General features: G+C 29.1%; 2 protein-coding genes across 2 annotated transcripts; both read right to left on the bottom strand.

Moving 5' to 3' along the window:
- Positions 1-401: 401 nt before the first annotated feature.
- Positions 402-2,830, bottom strand: LOC137816443 (lysM domain receptor-like kinase 4). Its single transcript, XM_068619578.1, has one exon. It carries the CDS (start codon positions 2,610-2,612, stop codon positions 714-716), a length of 1,899 nt encoding a protein of 632 aa, XP_068475679.1. The 5' UTR covers positions 2,613-2,830; the 3' UTR covers positions 402-713.
- An 11,624-nt stretch (positions 2,831-14,454) lies between these two features.
- LOC137816442 (probable galacturonosyltransferase-like 1) lies at positions 14,455-15,953 on the bottom strand. Its single transcript, XM_068619576.1, has one exon. The coding sequence runs from the start codon at positions 15,545-15,547 to the stop codon at positions 14,495-14,497; it is 1,053 nt and encodes a 350-aa protein (XP_068475677.1). The 5' UTR covers positions 15,548-15,953; the 3' UTR covers positions 14,455-14,494.
- Between the last annotated feature and the right edge of the window lie 796 nt (positions 15,954-16,749).

The raw sequence follows: 16,749 nt of genomic DNA, 5'->3' as shown, positions 1-16,749 counted from the left end.
GGTGGCCACCGTGGAAAGGAATAACGATTGGTAAAAATAAATGTGCTAGAGGGTAAGTAACATTTGTTTAAATCAACCAAATACGTATAATATATTCAAATTTATCATATTAAGAAGTGGATTTAACTCTAACTTAACCTCAAAATCAACTTATAAGGTGAGATTTGCACTCACTTAAATATTATGAAATGTTTTAATCTTTAGTCGATGTGGGATCTCCAACACCTCCTCATGCCGAAGCTATCAACTCGTGCATGAGACTATATATTATGGATGGTTCGATAGCGGGTGACATGATAAGCCCAACAAATCTCATTAGAATAGACTCGAAATAGTTCTGATATCATATTATAAATAAATATATGAGAAAAAACAAATGAGAAAAGAAAGGAAAACAAATAATATGAGAATGAATATTTCTTCTATTTTCTTTTCCTTACATAGATCAAAACAAAGAGTCTGAATATATATAAACAGTACACTCATTCTAGATCTAGTTAAAGAGACATAATGTAAAATAAAAGTGAATAAAAGCTAGAAGAAGAAAAGACAATTAAAAACTATACATAAGTACAAAACGAAACGCCTAAAAATTAGAAAAGACAAAATTAGTATTAACTATCTTCTAGAAGTCTTGTATCTATATTTTTGTTACAATTAATTGCAAAGGTAATGATAGTCTACATTCAATATCAGCTAGCCAAAGTATCTTTTCACCTCTCCATGCTGAGACTATTGCTGCTGCTAAGTGGCATTATTTGGTCCATATAACTTACATATATTTTCAATAAGCTAGAAACTACCTCTACCATGGTTGGCCTCTCTTCTGGTTCTTCAACCAAGCAGGCTAGACCTAATTTAACTAGCTGGAGAGCACACACTTTCTCATTGTTTCCAGTGAAACTAGGATCAATGAACAAACTCACCTTCTCTTCTTCATTCTCTTTAGCAATGAGGTTTACCATGACTACATGAAGCATTGCTTTTCTCTCTTCTTGTATGGTAACAAAATCTTTACCTGTGACCAATTCCAACAACACCACTCCAAAGGCATAAACATCCATTTTGGTAGTGACCATCCCTGCCTCCAGATACTCTGGAGCCATATAACCCCTCTCCACACGTGACAAGGCACAACTTGAAGTTATTTTCCTTTCTGATTCCTCAGCAAAAGCGAAATTTGCTATCTTGGCTCTTAGGTCTTTGTTCAGAAGAATGTTTCCACTGTTTATGTTCATGTGCACATAGGAAGGTTCCGTGAAGTTGTGAAGATACTGAAGACCATTGGCAATATCCAGAGAAATCAGAATCCTCTTTGCCAAAATCTGGTGCTGGGTGGTCCTGTTTGCGCTTAGCCATTCTCTCAAAGAGCCATTTTCCATATACTCATAAACAAGATAAGAACAAGCATCGGTTTCACAGTAACCTTGCAGCTTTATCAGGTTGAAATGATTGACCCTTTTCAGCAAATTCACTTCCTTGGATGCATCTCCTCTCATTCTTTTAACAGCCAACATGTTCTTGTCATTACCAAACACCCCACCAAACACAGAACCTTTAATTCCATGCTTTGAACTAAAATTATCTGTGGCCTTCTTTATTTCCTCAAAGTCATAAACGTTGGAGTGATGCTCAATGATTGCTATCTTACCACGGATATTTTCTGAAGATAACTTCTTTGCTTTCTCACCTTCTTCACCTCTCTTAACGAACCTTGCAGATCTCTTTCTGAACAGAAAAACCCCATAAAGGACAGCACACAGAAGCACCATGGAACCCCCAGTGGTGGCAATAACAGTGTGGAATTTTCTCTTTGAGTTGCACTTTATGGAGCTGCAAACAAGAGGAGGTGACATATTTGGTGGATCACTAACAATTTTTGTCATTGAACTCAGAGGTTCACTTGGCAGAGGAATCAGAACAGTTGTGAAGGGAAAAAGAGATTGTGTTGGTGTGCTAAAACCATTGGCATCAACCACACTACCTGCTGCTACATTGAATCTTGTAGCAATATTTGTGATGTTATCACCCCAGTTCACTGAGTGTGTAAGCAAATACTTGCTGCCGTTTTTTACCTGATGCATTGTTGGACAAGCACATCTGAGTGGCACGTGCAACTCCATGCCAGGAAGCAGATCAAGTTCCCCATATGGATTAGCACGCATAAGCGAATCACAAGTGGTCAAACCCTGAAAAGTGTTATTTGCCACAGTGAAATATGTTGGGGATGGTCCCAATACATATTCAGTTTCAGCTTGGTAATAGTCCCTAGTGAGACAAGAACAGTTCAGAGGCACAATGATTTCTTTCCCAGTTGGGAACACTGTGAGCACAGATGCATCATTGATTCTTGCAAGCTCTTCTGGGTTTGATGATGTGAGGTTGGCAATTGTGAGTATGGAATCAAAAGGGTGTCTGGATTTGAAGATTAGGAAGGCCATGCAGGTTTTGTTGAGGCCATTGCAGGTGTAAAGGAATGAAGGTGAGGGCCCCATTTTGTCATCATTCTTGCAGCTGAGTATTGAATTCCCAGAGTAATTTTGCTGAGCTTTGCTGTTAAAACAAAGAACAAAAAAGGTTGTTATTGTGAAGAGAAATGCAACATGATTCATGGTGAGATTGTGTTGTTCACAAAACAAGACAACATTTGAGTGTGTGATGATTTAAGATGTTTGAGTCTTGTGCTGCCACTATTATAGTAGAATAACGCGTGATATATTTGCTGACTAATTCAGTATATTGCAGAAAACAATAGGCAATTGCCAATTGCTGTTTGGGACCACAGTTTTTTGTGTACAGTGATTGCTTCAAGAGATGAATTACATAACTGTGATCATATTTAAAAATTGACTCAGTTATGGGGTTGCTTCATATTATATCATGGTATGATGTAAACAAAGGAAAATATTGAAGATGAAGAAGAAAATGGATTATTTTAATCATTCAGAGAATGAACCAGTATATAAAAATATATAGCAACTTGAATAAGGTTGAGCAAAATTTTGTCCTTGTATGTTCGTTCTCGACCCGAGGCTGGCACGGTTTATCTTACTAATTAGATCGTGCTTTGTACATTTTCAAATATCATTATTTGGTTCACTCTGCTAATACTTATTCTCTTTCAAATTGGACACCACAATCAAAAAGAGAAATAGAAATAGTAAAATAATTAAGAAAAATTATATAAGATAAATAAACCGTAGTTATATATGTTTATTAAACAAGCTCAAAAGATAAGTCTTAATAGTTTATGAACTAAATGTGATTCTATTTACGGTTAGAACTAATGTTTCTTTGAATATTTTGTAATAGGTAGAACACTTTTCTTAACTATTGTGCGAAAATCAGGTTTAGAGTTTCTGACAATTTTTTGTGAAGGGAATGTATGTGCTGATAAACTTGTTAACTTAGACTTTATTCATAAAAAATATTTTCATTTGTATAATAGATTTTCATCTTGTCTTTTCTTAGAGTTCTTTATTAATAGGTATAAATTATCTATGAACCGTTTTTGTTAATATATGAGTTTTTATCTAATCCTCCTATATTTCTTTATATTTTTTTTTATTTTATTTTAATATTTTTTTCATGTAGTAGAAGATGATTGTTGTTACTTGACGCGTCAGATGTCAAATTTCATTGTAATGCCTAACATGAGAACTCTATAAAAATAAAATAAAATAAAAAATAATATATATATATATATATAAAATGAAACCATACAACTATGTATTATTATTTCATACTCATTTTAATATATGTTTTCGTTACCTAATTAAATATAGAAAAAACAAAATACGATAAAAACATAATTAGAATCTCCAGAAACATTCTCCAATACCTATATATGTAAGACTCCTGTGTAAAAATAGAATCCTAACATAAATCACAAAGAAAACAAAATAGTGAGCCAAATTATTTAAATTAAGATATACAAATCTAACCATACTAAGAATCATTTATGTTATCAGCAACCCATGTATAATGATTCATTGTTTCTTCTCCATTATTTTTATTTATAATTTTTTTTATATATCTCATTCCAATATTTTTATAAGAGAATAGTTTCTTACACATCTTATTAAATACATCTTATTAAATAGAAGAGAGTCTTTATCCCCAACTTCATGATATAAATCTCGTTATTACAAAATATTTTTGTTATTTGACTAAATGTATTGGTAAAACTTGTATGTCATAAAATTAAAATCCCCTAATTTAATATTTGAAGTATACATTGTCAACTCTTAAATATTTATCTAGAAACTACTTGCATAATATATCACATCATTTTAGTAATATCACTTTGATTATTATATATCTTCACAATTATTTATTCATCCAATGTATATACAATTTTATGTATTATCCATAATCACAATTTATGATTCAACATCAACATTCCCAATTCAATTTACATATAATTATGAGAAATAGAAGAAATAAGTATATAACTTAAATCAACCAATAATAAAATAATTAATTTTTAAACATTATATTAAAAGCTAAACATTATATCAACATGAACATACCCTTTCAATGACAATCATATAACTTGCTCAAGTAATGTGTAATGTATATGTGAAGGAAAAAAATTGATTTGACTTCTTTTTCACAAGAGTTTAAGAAACGTCTAAGTATTAGTTCTAAGCAATGAGTATTATCCCTTGAACAACCAATTGGAACCCTAACCATAATGCTTTGTACTTGCAATGCATACAATTATTGAATATTTAAATAACCAATCAAAACAACAAAACGTACAAAGAATATGCTTTCTAATATGTTTTAAACACCAAATGCAACCTGTGTTCTTGTAATGAAATCAACAATTTCAAACATTTTTTTTAATATATTGACATATCTTTTGGAGTGACTAATCTTCTAGCTATATTCATAAATTTCATTAATAAAATCTTTTATCCTTAAATAAATTTGTTTTCCTTTTTTATAAATGACATGTTTATTTATTATAAAACTCATGAAAAATAAGAATCATGAATGTACCGGTCGGGTGGATTTCGGACGACCGAAGACATGGATTAATAATACAACATGATAAATACCTGACAAGAAAGACACAATTTGAAAGACACTCTCGTGATATCAAGAAGTCACTACACACGACCTGGAAACCATTACACACGTCTTAGTGAACTCATTATCTGGCCCACACAGTAAGAGGTCCAAGTCAACTTATAAATAAGACTTTTGATGGAGAAAAGATACATTTTTCATATCCTGAGATAACTAAACAAAAACACTAGCACTGGCTTGAGCGTCGGAGTGCAATCGCAGGTACCCCACCGACCGACGGAACACACGCGTAGGAGAGAAAGAGGTTCGAAGGATTTGGAGATCACCAGCGCCACAACGAATTGTGTATCAAGTGGACGAACATCCACATAGGTACAATGAAAATATTGTAGAATTTTTTGAAAAAAAACAATGTGCTAGAGTGTCAAAATGTTATTTTTAATTATCTAAAATATTTTTTTTTGGCACGTCGTACAAGCTTAAAACATTTATGTAAATTAAAAGTTTTCATGAGTTAGTTCAAAAGTTATTTTTTTTATCTGATATTATTATTATAGTTTTATTTTCTACAACCATTAAAATTTAACTTTGAACATTTTAAATTTTGGTAAATATTTAAACATTATACAAACTTTAAGATTTTAACATAATTTTTAGAATGTAAGTGTAATATAAAATCCAATTGAATTCAGCTAACTCATTCTTAACTATATAAATTTGATTAGTTTTGATGAAAATTTTCAAACCAGACCATTTTAATTAGTTCAAATTATATTCTGTAAATCCGAACTAATATGACATTGTTAACACTTTTAATTATATTAAAATTATTAGTTGTCTGCAAATATGAAAATATAGTATAATATGGTTTCCAAAGTCAAATCTTACATTATCAATATTACCTATCGTATACGCAATCTTAAAATTTGAAAATAACATTTTAACACACTTCATTTTTTTCTTCATGCATTAATTCTTCATCTTCCTCTCATAATCATATTAATCTAAAGAAACATTTGAAGATTTTATATCAATTAGATATTAAAATATTTTATATCAATTAGATATTAAAATATTTTATTGATTATAATTAAGTGTAAATTTTATTTTTTAAGTTGATTTCATGATATTAAGTTAAACTTAAAGTTAATTTTAATTAAATTAAATTTAATTAGATTAAATATAAAAATATATATATATATTCATTGACAGAGAATTTTTGCATCTATTTTTGTCAACAAATAAACCTCATAAATTTTAAAGAAAAAAAAATATGTTAATTAAACCTAATGATTCTAATACATAAAACACAATTAAAGATAAATTAAGGATAATGACATACACACATAGCCATAGCTAATACACCAGCCGGCTTCAACAAAAAACAACAAAGTCAGACACACTATAATATATATATATATACCCAACATTTTATTTAATAAATATATTTTCAATTTCTTTGTAAATAAAAAATAAAATAAGAGGATAAAATGTTTTTTAATGTTTCCCTTTGACACTTTACCTTTAGAAGTTAAATGCAAAATACTTCTACAAAAGCTTAGTGTGTGTAAATTAATTTTAATTTATTTGAGAATTTCGATTCATTTTATCTTCTTAATAATTATGCTCTCCATTTGTAATAATTATTATCAATAGAAAAATACACAACGTACGAAACATTATTTTCTGTCAACACTCCAAATTATCAATTTTTCTCTCTCTCCCTTTTTGTAAAAAATTGTCAAAAAACATATTCAAGTATTTAACAAAACACCAGAAAGTCTGCGTATAAAAGAATATCGATGTTATTAAAAAGACACTATATTTACTCTTTATATTTTAAGTATTTATAAAATTTAATGATAGGAATATTCTTTTAGTACCTCAATAGGATAAAGAATTAGTCTTCCAATATATATATATATATATGAATGTTTGTTTGAATAAATTTTTTCTTTAAAGTATTCATAAGAAGAGAAAATAAGAAATATTTAATTCAACCATTACACATTAGACTAACATATTAACTCAATGCATAATTATTAAGCATGACTGAAGAAGAAAGTAAATAAAAAATGCTCTTTACAAATACTTCTTGAAAATTGGTTAAAAATAAAATAAAATGGAAGGCTTTAGATTTAATCAAAATCTTACACATATTGTAAATGTTAAGCTCATTTTGATGGAAGCAGTTTTCTATTTTCTATGACTATTTAATCACCTCATACCCATAAAACAATTTATTTTTTAGAAAATTTAAATTCTCCCAATAATTTTTTATCCGTTTAAATATTTTGATTTGGTCTTGTATATTTTTTTTCTTTATTTTTTGTCTCTTTAAAATTGAAAATCAATGCTTTTGATCCATGATATTGTATGATAGAGATTGTTTGTTTATATGTTCCAAAAATATCAAGTAACCCAACTATTATTTTGATGTAATCATAGGATTTGCATTTAAAAAAGTAAAATGTATTATGTTTATCTATCTTAAAGTAAGTATTAAGGGTTAAATATAGTGATTTAAATTTTTAAAGTGATTAAATTTAAAGAAAACATTTTATAAAACTAAAAATCAAAATTTACAGTATATGTACTAAAAACAAAAGTCGTTAGTTTTTCCATGATTAAAAATATATTTAAATTTTTTTATTAATCATTTTACTTATTTACAATAATTATTGAATGTATTTTACATTGTAAAAATATTGAATATAAGTAATTTTAATTTAATAATTTTATTTATTAAATAGGAATGTAATTTATAAGATGTCTAGATAATATACTGTAGAAACTCTCCTTTATACCATTTTTATTCATAAAAAATGGCAAAACTAACGTGATCCCCTTATTACGAAGGACGATGGTTATAAGGAATTCACAACATGCAAATGGCAATTTCTTTCTTTTATTTGGAGCTGCATGAAGAAAGCATGGAGGTACAGGAAGAAATTGCCCATGCAAATAAATAAAAGAAAAGGGCCTAAGCTGGTCCATTCTGAAATTTTGGACTTCCTGTGAGACCTGGGCCTATGACCCAATTCTTTTTTTTTCTTTTTCAACTATTTTATTTCTTCTTTTGAGAGTTTCTTCCTGCACCCCCTACATTTTCTGAAATATCAAAAATATCCTTTCACAATTTTGGGTGATTCAAGAATAGGGGATCTATAAGAAAAAATGTTTCCAAAATAGAATTTCCGTAAGCAAAGAGTGTTTCTGGAATAGAAAATCTGACAAAATTCATTTCAAAATATTCTTTTCGAAACACTTTTTTTTTTTAATTTTCGGATTGGTAAATCCAAAATTAATAAAATATATTTCAAAAAATATGTTCTAAAACAGAAAATCATTTAAAAAAAAATTAAAATAGTCTTCTTCAAAAGTCATTTTAAATTCGATTATTGACAAATTATTTGAAATTAGCATCATGATATTATTTATGCTAATTGTTGAGTTTTTTATTAATGAAAATTTTTGGAAAGGTTAAATTTACCTATTCTCCATGCTTGGTTTCACATCAAAATTAATTAAATATCATAAATTTTAAGTAAGATGTTATGGTTATCATTCCTCTAAAAAATATATTTTTTAAAATATTTTTATCGTTTAAAGGTCTAAATGTCGTTTAAATTGACTATATTCAGAAAATAAATTCTACAATATTTATCTCACAAGAACATTATCTATCACCTAAAAATTTGAAACTCTAAAGAAAAATATAAGTGTTACAACTATCTCAACCATTGATAACTTGAAGAAGAATCTAAATCTAAAATCATTTTTCTTTTATATACTAAAAAAATTACATTTGATTCATATAGATTCAAATACCAACCTCCTAAACAAATAACATTCAAATACCAATAATATCACATCAATGAAAACAATATAAAGTAATTACATTCTAACAATATAATCTTACATAAACTCAATGTAATTATTAATACTATACACCTATATATACAAGCCAATCTTATAATAAAAAATGTTCATACCAATAATATACTTCTCATTTTATCATCAAAATCCATTAACTTAAATCCCAATACACCCATAACATAGTTAAATTCATAAGTGTTTGTCCTAAGGTTTTAACTCTTCAAGATTTCACAATCAATTTTTCCAAAGTACTAATTTAACTCAAACTAAAATCTTAAATTTCTTTTTATGTATGCAATACCTTCTAGTTCACAAGCTCGAATCCAAAAAATAAGAAAAGTGACTTCAAAAATTTAGAAAAATAAATATTTAGTGGGATGAAATATTCTAATTAAATGAAAATAAATTTATTTTATATTATATATAATCTTTAAAAAAATTAATTACTAAAATAGTAATTATCCATTTAACTTAAACTCTCTTCTCTAAATTTATTAAATGTGCTTTTACAGAACTAGATAAAAATAAAACAAATAAATGTATATAAAACTAAGCATTAAACTAAAATAAATTAAAATTGAAAGAAATTTGAATCAGAAATAAAATATAAAAAAATTGTAATCTAGAAAGAAGAAGAAGACAAAGTTTTTCCAAAACTAGTAAGGAATTTCAATGTTCATGTGAATTGATTCGTACCTTCAGTTTTTCACTATGCTTTCTGCCATTTTGTAGAATGACACACGCAATCTATAACAGTTTTCTTGGAGTGAAGAAGTAACAACCAATTAGATCAAGTTTTTTTCCCATTTTCTATCATAACTATAGTTAATAAAAAATATTAATTATTAAAAAAAATACTATTTTCAAGAGAAGAGGTCAATTTAGTCACTTTAATCCTAATATTAAATTAATTAATCTTACAAGGATCGTTGTCATAAAATGTAGTTATTATATTGAATCAACAATGAGTAAGCAATAAGTAAAGTTCTTGTAGTGTTGTGAAAAATTCATGCAAGTTTGGAATTAAAATGACACTATTACCTCTTAATTAAAAATGGTAAGATATTAATCACAATTTCTGTCGTTTAATTAAAAGGTGATTATGTTAATTTGTTGGCAATTTTTTTTGGCTAAGAAAATTAAACTATTTTTTATGAAAAGTTTATTTCTCGTCAACAAATGGGAAAAAAATTAGTTTACAGTGGACAAGTGTAATTTCTAATTAGATATAAGATATTTTTGTAAAATAAAATTGTATTATTTATAAATTGAGATATATAGAATATAATATTTTAATAGCTTAATTTGGATACTTAATTTAAGTTATTAATATAAAAAGTCGTCTACTGGTTATAAATAAATAAATTTTAAGAATTGAAGTTCAAATTTAATCTACTCTTATAAATATGATTCGTAATATAAAGTTTTCATTGTAAAATATTTTATTTATAATTGATATGAAGTATTTAATAATAAACTTAATATATTACACGTTTATTATTACTCTTAAATTAGTTCTATTTATTTTTACTAAGTATGTTTATCTATTAAAGACAAATATTAGAAAAGTATATTAAAAGAAGAAAAATACAACAAAATATAAAAAAAATATCGTAAATAATTTAATTTTTTTCAAAAATGATCGTGAAAAAATAAAATGTGAAGTGAAAAGTTTTATATTAAATAAATAAATAATACACACACAAAATACTTAAAAATTCATTATTTTGAAATTGCTAGTTGAAAATGATTTAAAATTGTTATTTTGATTTATATCATTATATCCAAATAAGGATCCATTAATATTTATAAACCAAGGTTAAAAAATATTTATAAAATAAAAAATTAGTTGGAAAAAAGTGTCTAAAATATTAGATATTTTATAGATTGAACCTAGCATTAATGCAAGGGATGTAACAGGGGACAAAGATTCGTGCGAGGATGGTAGGGAGTAGGGATTCAAAACAAAACATTATATAACTAATTCTACACTAAAGAACCAGCTATGTACTTTATTTTAATTTTATATTTTATTAAGTATCAAAGTTTTGTCATGTTTTATTATTTATTATTGTTTTAGATTTTGTTCAAAACCAAAGTAGCATTGATATGGTTAGGTTGAATCTTATATTTGAGTTATTGTTTTGAAAAATCGAGATTATAATATTTCATTTTTTTTATGAGTAAATATAAATTTTGTTTTATGAATTGGTTTTATGAGATTAAACTAAATTTAAAATATATTTTTTAATATTATTTTTAATCTTAATTCTAAGAGATTAATAGATTTAGGGTAATGATAGAGATTTGAATTTGGATTTTGTAGTATTTCTGGTGTTCTATTAGAATATGAAAAACGTATATTTTTCTCATTTCAAAAGTTCTATTTATAGATTTGACTTATAGGTTCTTACATGTGTGGACTGGATAATCAGTTGATCAAAATATATGTAATGGTTCTCTAAAATCATGAGAATATATCTTTTAGTTGACCATTACCTTAAGATATTTACCTGAATATTTCTGAATGTCTCATTCATTCAAATTCAGTTGTAACTACTTATTTATTACGTTATAAATGTTATTTGATTCAATGTTCGATCGTGGATCCGACCGATAGATATTCCTAAGAAAAAAGATAGTGAATGAGAGGAAAGTAAAGAAATGGAAGTCAAGAAACAACTCTGTCGTACAAATCATGTTACGCACTTCGTACTCCACGCGTTTGGATTTGGTATTTGATGTTCTCTCATAAGTTGTTTTTTCTTCGTCCACCGACACTGTTTCTGTCGTTTTGTTCCTTTTCCAATTACATATTGAACACTATCTAACAATTGTTTTCGGTTACAAAATAAGTCAAGAAATAAAAAATAAAAGGATAAATCATCGCATGGATATCCTACAGAGTGAATCACCATGATATTGCAAGATTCTTTTTTTTTATGCTGAAGCTTAGATATATAATTTTTTAATTTATTGACGTGCGAATTTAGATTATTTATTTCCAGATAAAAACAGTCTCTTTTAAATAAATTAATTTAAAAAAAAATGTCTTAAATTTAGTTTAAGATTCATGTGTCTTGAAGAAATCATAAAGTTATGATGAAACCTGTCATAAATAGATTAATATATTTAAAAAGATTTTCTTAATATTAATTTGGTGGATGGATTATTTGTTAACCTCTCAAACATTGATAAATAATTTACTTTATATTTTTATTTTGCTATACATAATAATCTTACATTGTTAAAGAAATTGAAATGAATAATAGTGTATATACACTTTTTTTCAATTCTTCAAATTATTATTATTTTTTTTAAAATCGTATCGAAATTTTAAATTTCAAAACCATTACACTTTACTTAAAGGTCGAAATAATTTTATAATAGCAAAAATTGTAATTATCATATTATATAATGTAATGATCTTATTTTGCAAATTACTTTTATTTTTTTTCCTTTCTTTGTGTTTTGATTTGTAGGGGAGCAAACTATGAAGTTCGGACACTTCTCTTAAATGGTGTGTTCGTATCAGACACACGTATTTGTGTCGACATTCATACGACACTCGTAGGACACTTATCGGTGAAGTGTTCAATTCAAAAAATATTTATTGAATTTATGAAAATTCTAGCACGATTCTAACACAATTTTAAAAAAAGATAAATACAATAATTTTTTTAAAACTCAAATTTATTATATAATTTTTTATTATGATTATAAAAGTAAGGAATAAATTCTTTTGAATCAATCATGAAAAATATCTTCATGTCCCCAAAAAAAATATGAAACATACTTGTGCACATAAATATTTATTGTCAATTTATAGAATTCATAATTATGTAATATATAGATTCGTGTCTTCGTATCATACATTTTAAAGATTATACATATCTCCGTGTCATCTGTATTCGTATCATGTCAATGCCGTATCTGTGTCTGTGCTACATTGGAGCAAAGCACAGTACATTCCATGGTCCACATGAGATTGAATTTTAATATTAAAATTGAGATTGAATATCATAGTTTAGTGGTCTCCAATCATCAGTTTTCTCCTTTCTTTTCTCTGTCAACTGCTTATTATTGCACATGACATTGTTTCTATGCTTTTAACTTAATGGCTGGCATAACACCTTTCCAACCTCATCTTATATTCCCTTCAATACCAATTTATAAACAATATATACAATTCAAACATAACCAAAAACCCATCAGATTTTTATTTTTTTTACATAAATTAATTCAGCATGTGGATAATAAACATTCACTTTTATATTTTTTACATATGCTTTTTGTAACATTTCTTGTATCTCTTACCATCACAATATTTATTTTATTTTTGTCTTGTTTTTCCTCCTTAATCCAACCATGCATGCATTTGACCATTTACTAAACATAACTCATTGTCCAATTACTCTCCTTCTATTACTAATAATATAATGTCTCTTACATCTTACAGCTGTATTTGCTGATATTTTTAAAAACATGTTATATAATAAATTAGATTTATTTTAAAAAATATTAAATAATTTCAAATTTAAATCCATCCATGTAACATATGATAATGAGTTTTAATTTTGTTGGCGTTATTAATTGAAGATTTGACTCAACGATCTCTCAAACATTCACACATTGAAGTCTTCACCAAGAAAATGTGTGTGAAACTGAAATGGACCAGTCCCTTCCTCTTGCTTGAAACTAAGTCATCTAGAACAAAGCAACATCATCAAAATCCGTAAACAAAACCAAGAACTTGGTTCACATTATCAAACCAGAAAGCAAAGAAGAGGACCTGAACAAATTTCTCACTGCAAAATCCTCGTCATGTTCGATTATCATCGATCATGAACGCATCCAAAACTCATTACAACTACTCTATATACAAACTCATTATATGTTACAACATTAATCTATGTGAAATGAAAAATTCAGAAACCCCACTCATCCCCTTCACGTATTAATTTTAATTACACTTGAACAGAAACGAATCTAGAAAAAGCTCAATCCACCTCCACTTGAACAGCAGAGAAATTAGCCTTTATTCATAGCCATGTTATCAAAATACAAAATTTAGACAGTATCATATATATATCTTCATACTATTTCTCAGTCAAAATTAAAAAATTTAACTCAATCCTATAAAATAGATTTACAAAATGAGATTTGCATTCACTTATACTACGAAATATGAGTTTATAAGATGAGATTTACACTCACTTATACTACGAAATATTCTAATATTTAGTTGATGTGAGATCTTCAAGAGACCCTCCTCCTACTAAGAATAATAGTCTGTGCATAAACAATATATTTGTTTATGGTTGGTCTAACGATACATACTATATTAAAAAATAACTTTAAATCGAACTTAACCTTATAAAATCGATGTATAAAATCAATTTATGATGTGAGATTTACACCCACTTATATATATTATGAAATATCTTAATCTCTTATCTTAATATTTTGTGAGATCTCACTTGAACTTGTAAAATTTTAAGGATGAAACTTGAATTGTGATGAAAAAAGGCCTCTGAATTTTGTTGAAAAAGATATTCACAGTTGATTTTTATATTAATCAAGAATCGAGAGAAAATGGGGTGCGTAAAAGATCATAAGGTGCCCAAAGAGCATCGAGAGGACAAGGTCTATTAGCGTCCAATCTGACCCAGGGTTTACCCTTGCCACTCCAATGCAACAAACTAACAGGACCAGGGTGAAGATCCCGACACAGACCACGGAAGTTGTCTCCTCCGAGACCGTGCTGGTTCCACCTATGATCCACAGGAACAATGTTCCCCGCAAACACAAGCAAAAACGGCGGCAACGAACCCAGTTCATAGATTCTCATCCTCTTCTGTACCTCCATCCACTCTTCGATCTTCCTCGTGTACTCCCCCACGCGCCACCGCCGCAAATCAATCACCATCACCCCCGTGTTGAAGTAACAGGCTCTCCGCTCTGCGAACGTCAGCGACAGCGAAGGGTTCGACCAAAACGTGGGCGTGAAGTAGGACGTGAAGTTCGCGTTGCAGTATTGCGGCGCCGCCAACACGCTGTCGGCTCCCAACGGCGTGGCCGCGAGTTTCGCGATGTCGTCGACGAGTACGAGGTCGGAGTCGAGGTACACCACGCGCTTCACGCAGAGTGGGATTAAGTTGGGCAAGTAGCTGCGCGCGTAGTTGAGGGGGCAGTCGAGTGCGGCGCGGATTGAGGTGGAGATGAGGCCCGAAACGACGCCGTCGTGGAAGGGGTAGATTTGGAAATTGAGGTAGGGGAACGAGGTGGCGATTGTGGCGCGTAGGAGGGACGCGCTGGAGGAGCAGACAAAGTGGAAGAAGACGTTTTGCGGGCACGAGGAGTGTTGGAGGACGGAGAGGATCGCCGCCATTGAACCTCGGATGTATGTCGTGTCCAGCGTCATTGCCACGTGGACAGCTTCTTCGGCGCACACGTTTGAATGTTCGGTGTTGGAAAGAGAGGGGCATTTTGGGGAGTTGTAGAATTGAGGAGCTTCTTTGAATTCTTGGGTGAAGAAGGTGTTGGTGGAGGACACAAACGAGAAGAAGAAGAAAAAGGGTATTAGAAAGTGTAACAAGTGTGGTGGTTTTGATTTTGGATTGGACTTCATTGTTGTGTGTGGTGAGAATGAAAAATAAGAGAGAGATCTAAGGGGTGGCTTATAATTGGAGTTTGAGGTTACAAACACGCTTTGGAGGGAGAGAAGAGAGAAAAGAATGCATATGAAATAATGAAGGGGAAGTTGGTGAGTTCACAAAGATTTTGAGCTTGGTGATATTATAATGGTTTTGTTTGTGTGGGTGTGGGATGGGGACCCTTGCCTTCTTCCTAAGGCTTTGAATCCAATAATGTCTCATTAACTTGTGCTTTGTAGGTTGTCATTTTATGGGCTATGCACTCTCTATTAATAGTGGATGTTGAAGAAGGGATGGGAATACAAAATAAGCTTCACCACTTACACAAACATGGTATGTACTTGTGTGTGGTGGAGTATGAGTAAATAGATCTCAATTTCACAATTCAAATAGATCACCATCTTCATCCTTCATTCAATTTTCATTATGACGAATATTTCCTTAACCGACAATATCTCTGACATATAAGATAAAAGTTGCTTAAACTTGTTTTCGTAAATAATTGGTATTTCGACTAATACAAAAATTAAGTGTGATATTTGTATTAATCTTGACACATCAACGTGAGAGTCTAATATCTTTACAAATAGATTGACCAATGTCACACAAATACATATTTAATAGTACTTATTTATCTACAACCATCGAATATGAAACATTTACTTGAGTGTCGGATAATCTTTTACAAATATCATTCTTATCTTGATCGAAGATTTACAATTAAGATCTATTACCATACTAACATTTAAAATTTTTAAAAAAATACAAATAATATAGAGAATAATATCTTCCCATTCACAACACAACAATACAAAGAGAGAAAAAAGTGTTGAATAATTACCTAGGATTAAAGGACATTCAAACAAAACGTGGTTATAATTTTGTATTGACTAAGGAGGAGCCTCAAATTTTGGACTAATTAAGTAGATTAGAGGTTAGGGGTGCCCTTCCAAATTAGGACAGTTGAATTGGAAATTTAGAATGGTAGAGTAGTATATACTTTATGGTGAAGTAACAGTGACACAGCACTGGTAAAGAGAATCTCCATACCACACATTCAATGTTGTTCATGGTTCATGCTCATGCCATTAATTCATTTTATTTTTAATTACTGAATCTATCACCCATTCATCTGAAAACTATGTCTCAGCAACCCAGAATCTTCCAATGGGAGCAT

This window comes from Phaseolus vulgaris, chromosome 1 (assembly GCF_000499845.2).
Source record: "Phaseolus vulgaris cultivar G19833 chromosome 1, P. vulgaris v2.0, whole genome shotgun sequence".
Lineage (NCBI taxonomy): Eukaryota > Viridiplantae > Streptophyta > Magnoliopsida > Fabales > Fabaceae > Phaseolus > Phaseolus vulgaris.
This window is presented reverse-complemented; position numbering and strand designations above follow the sequence as displayed.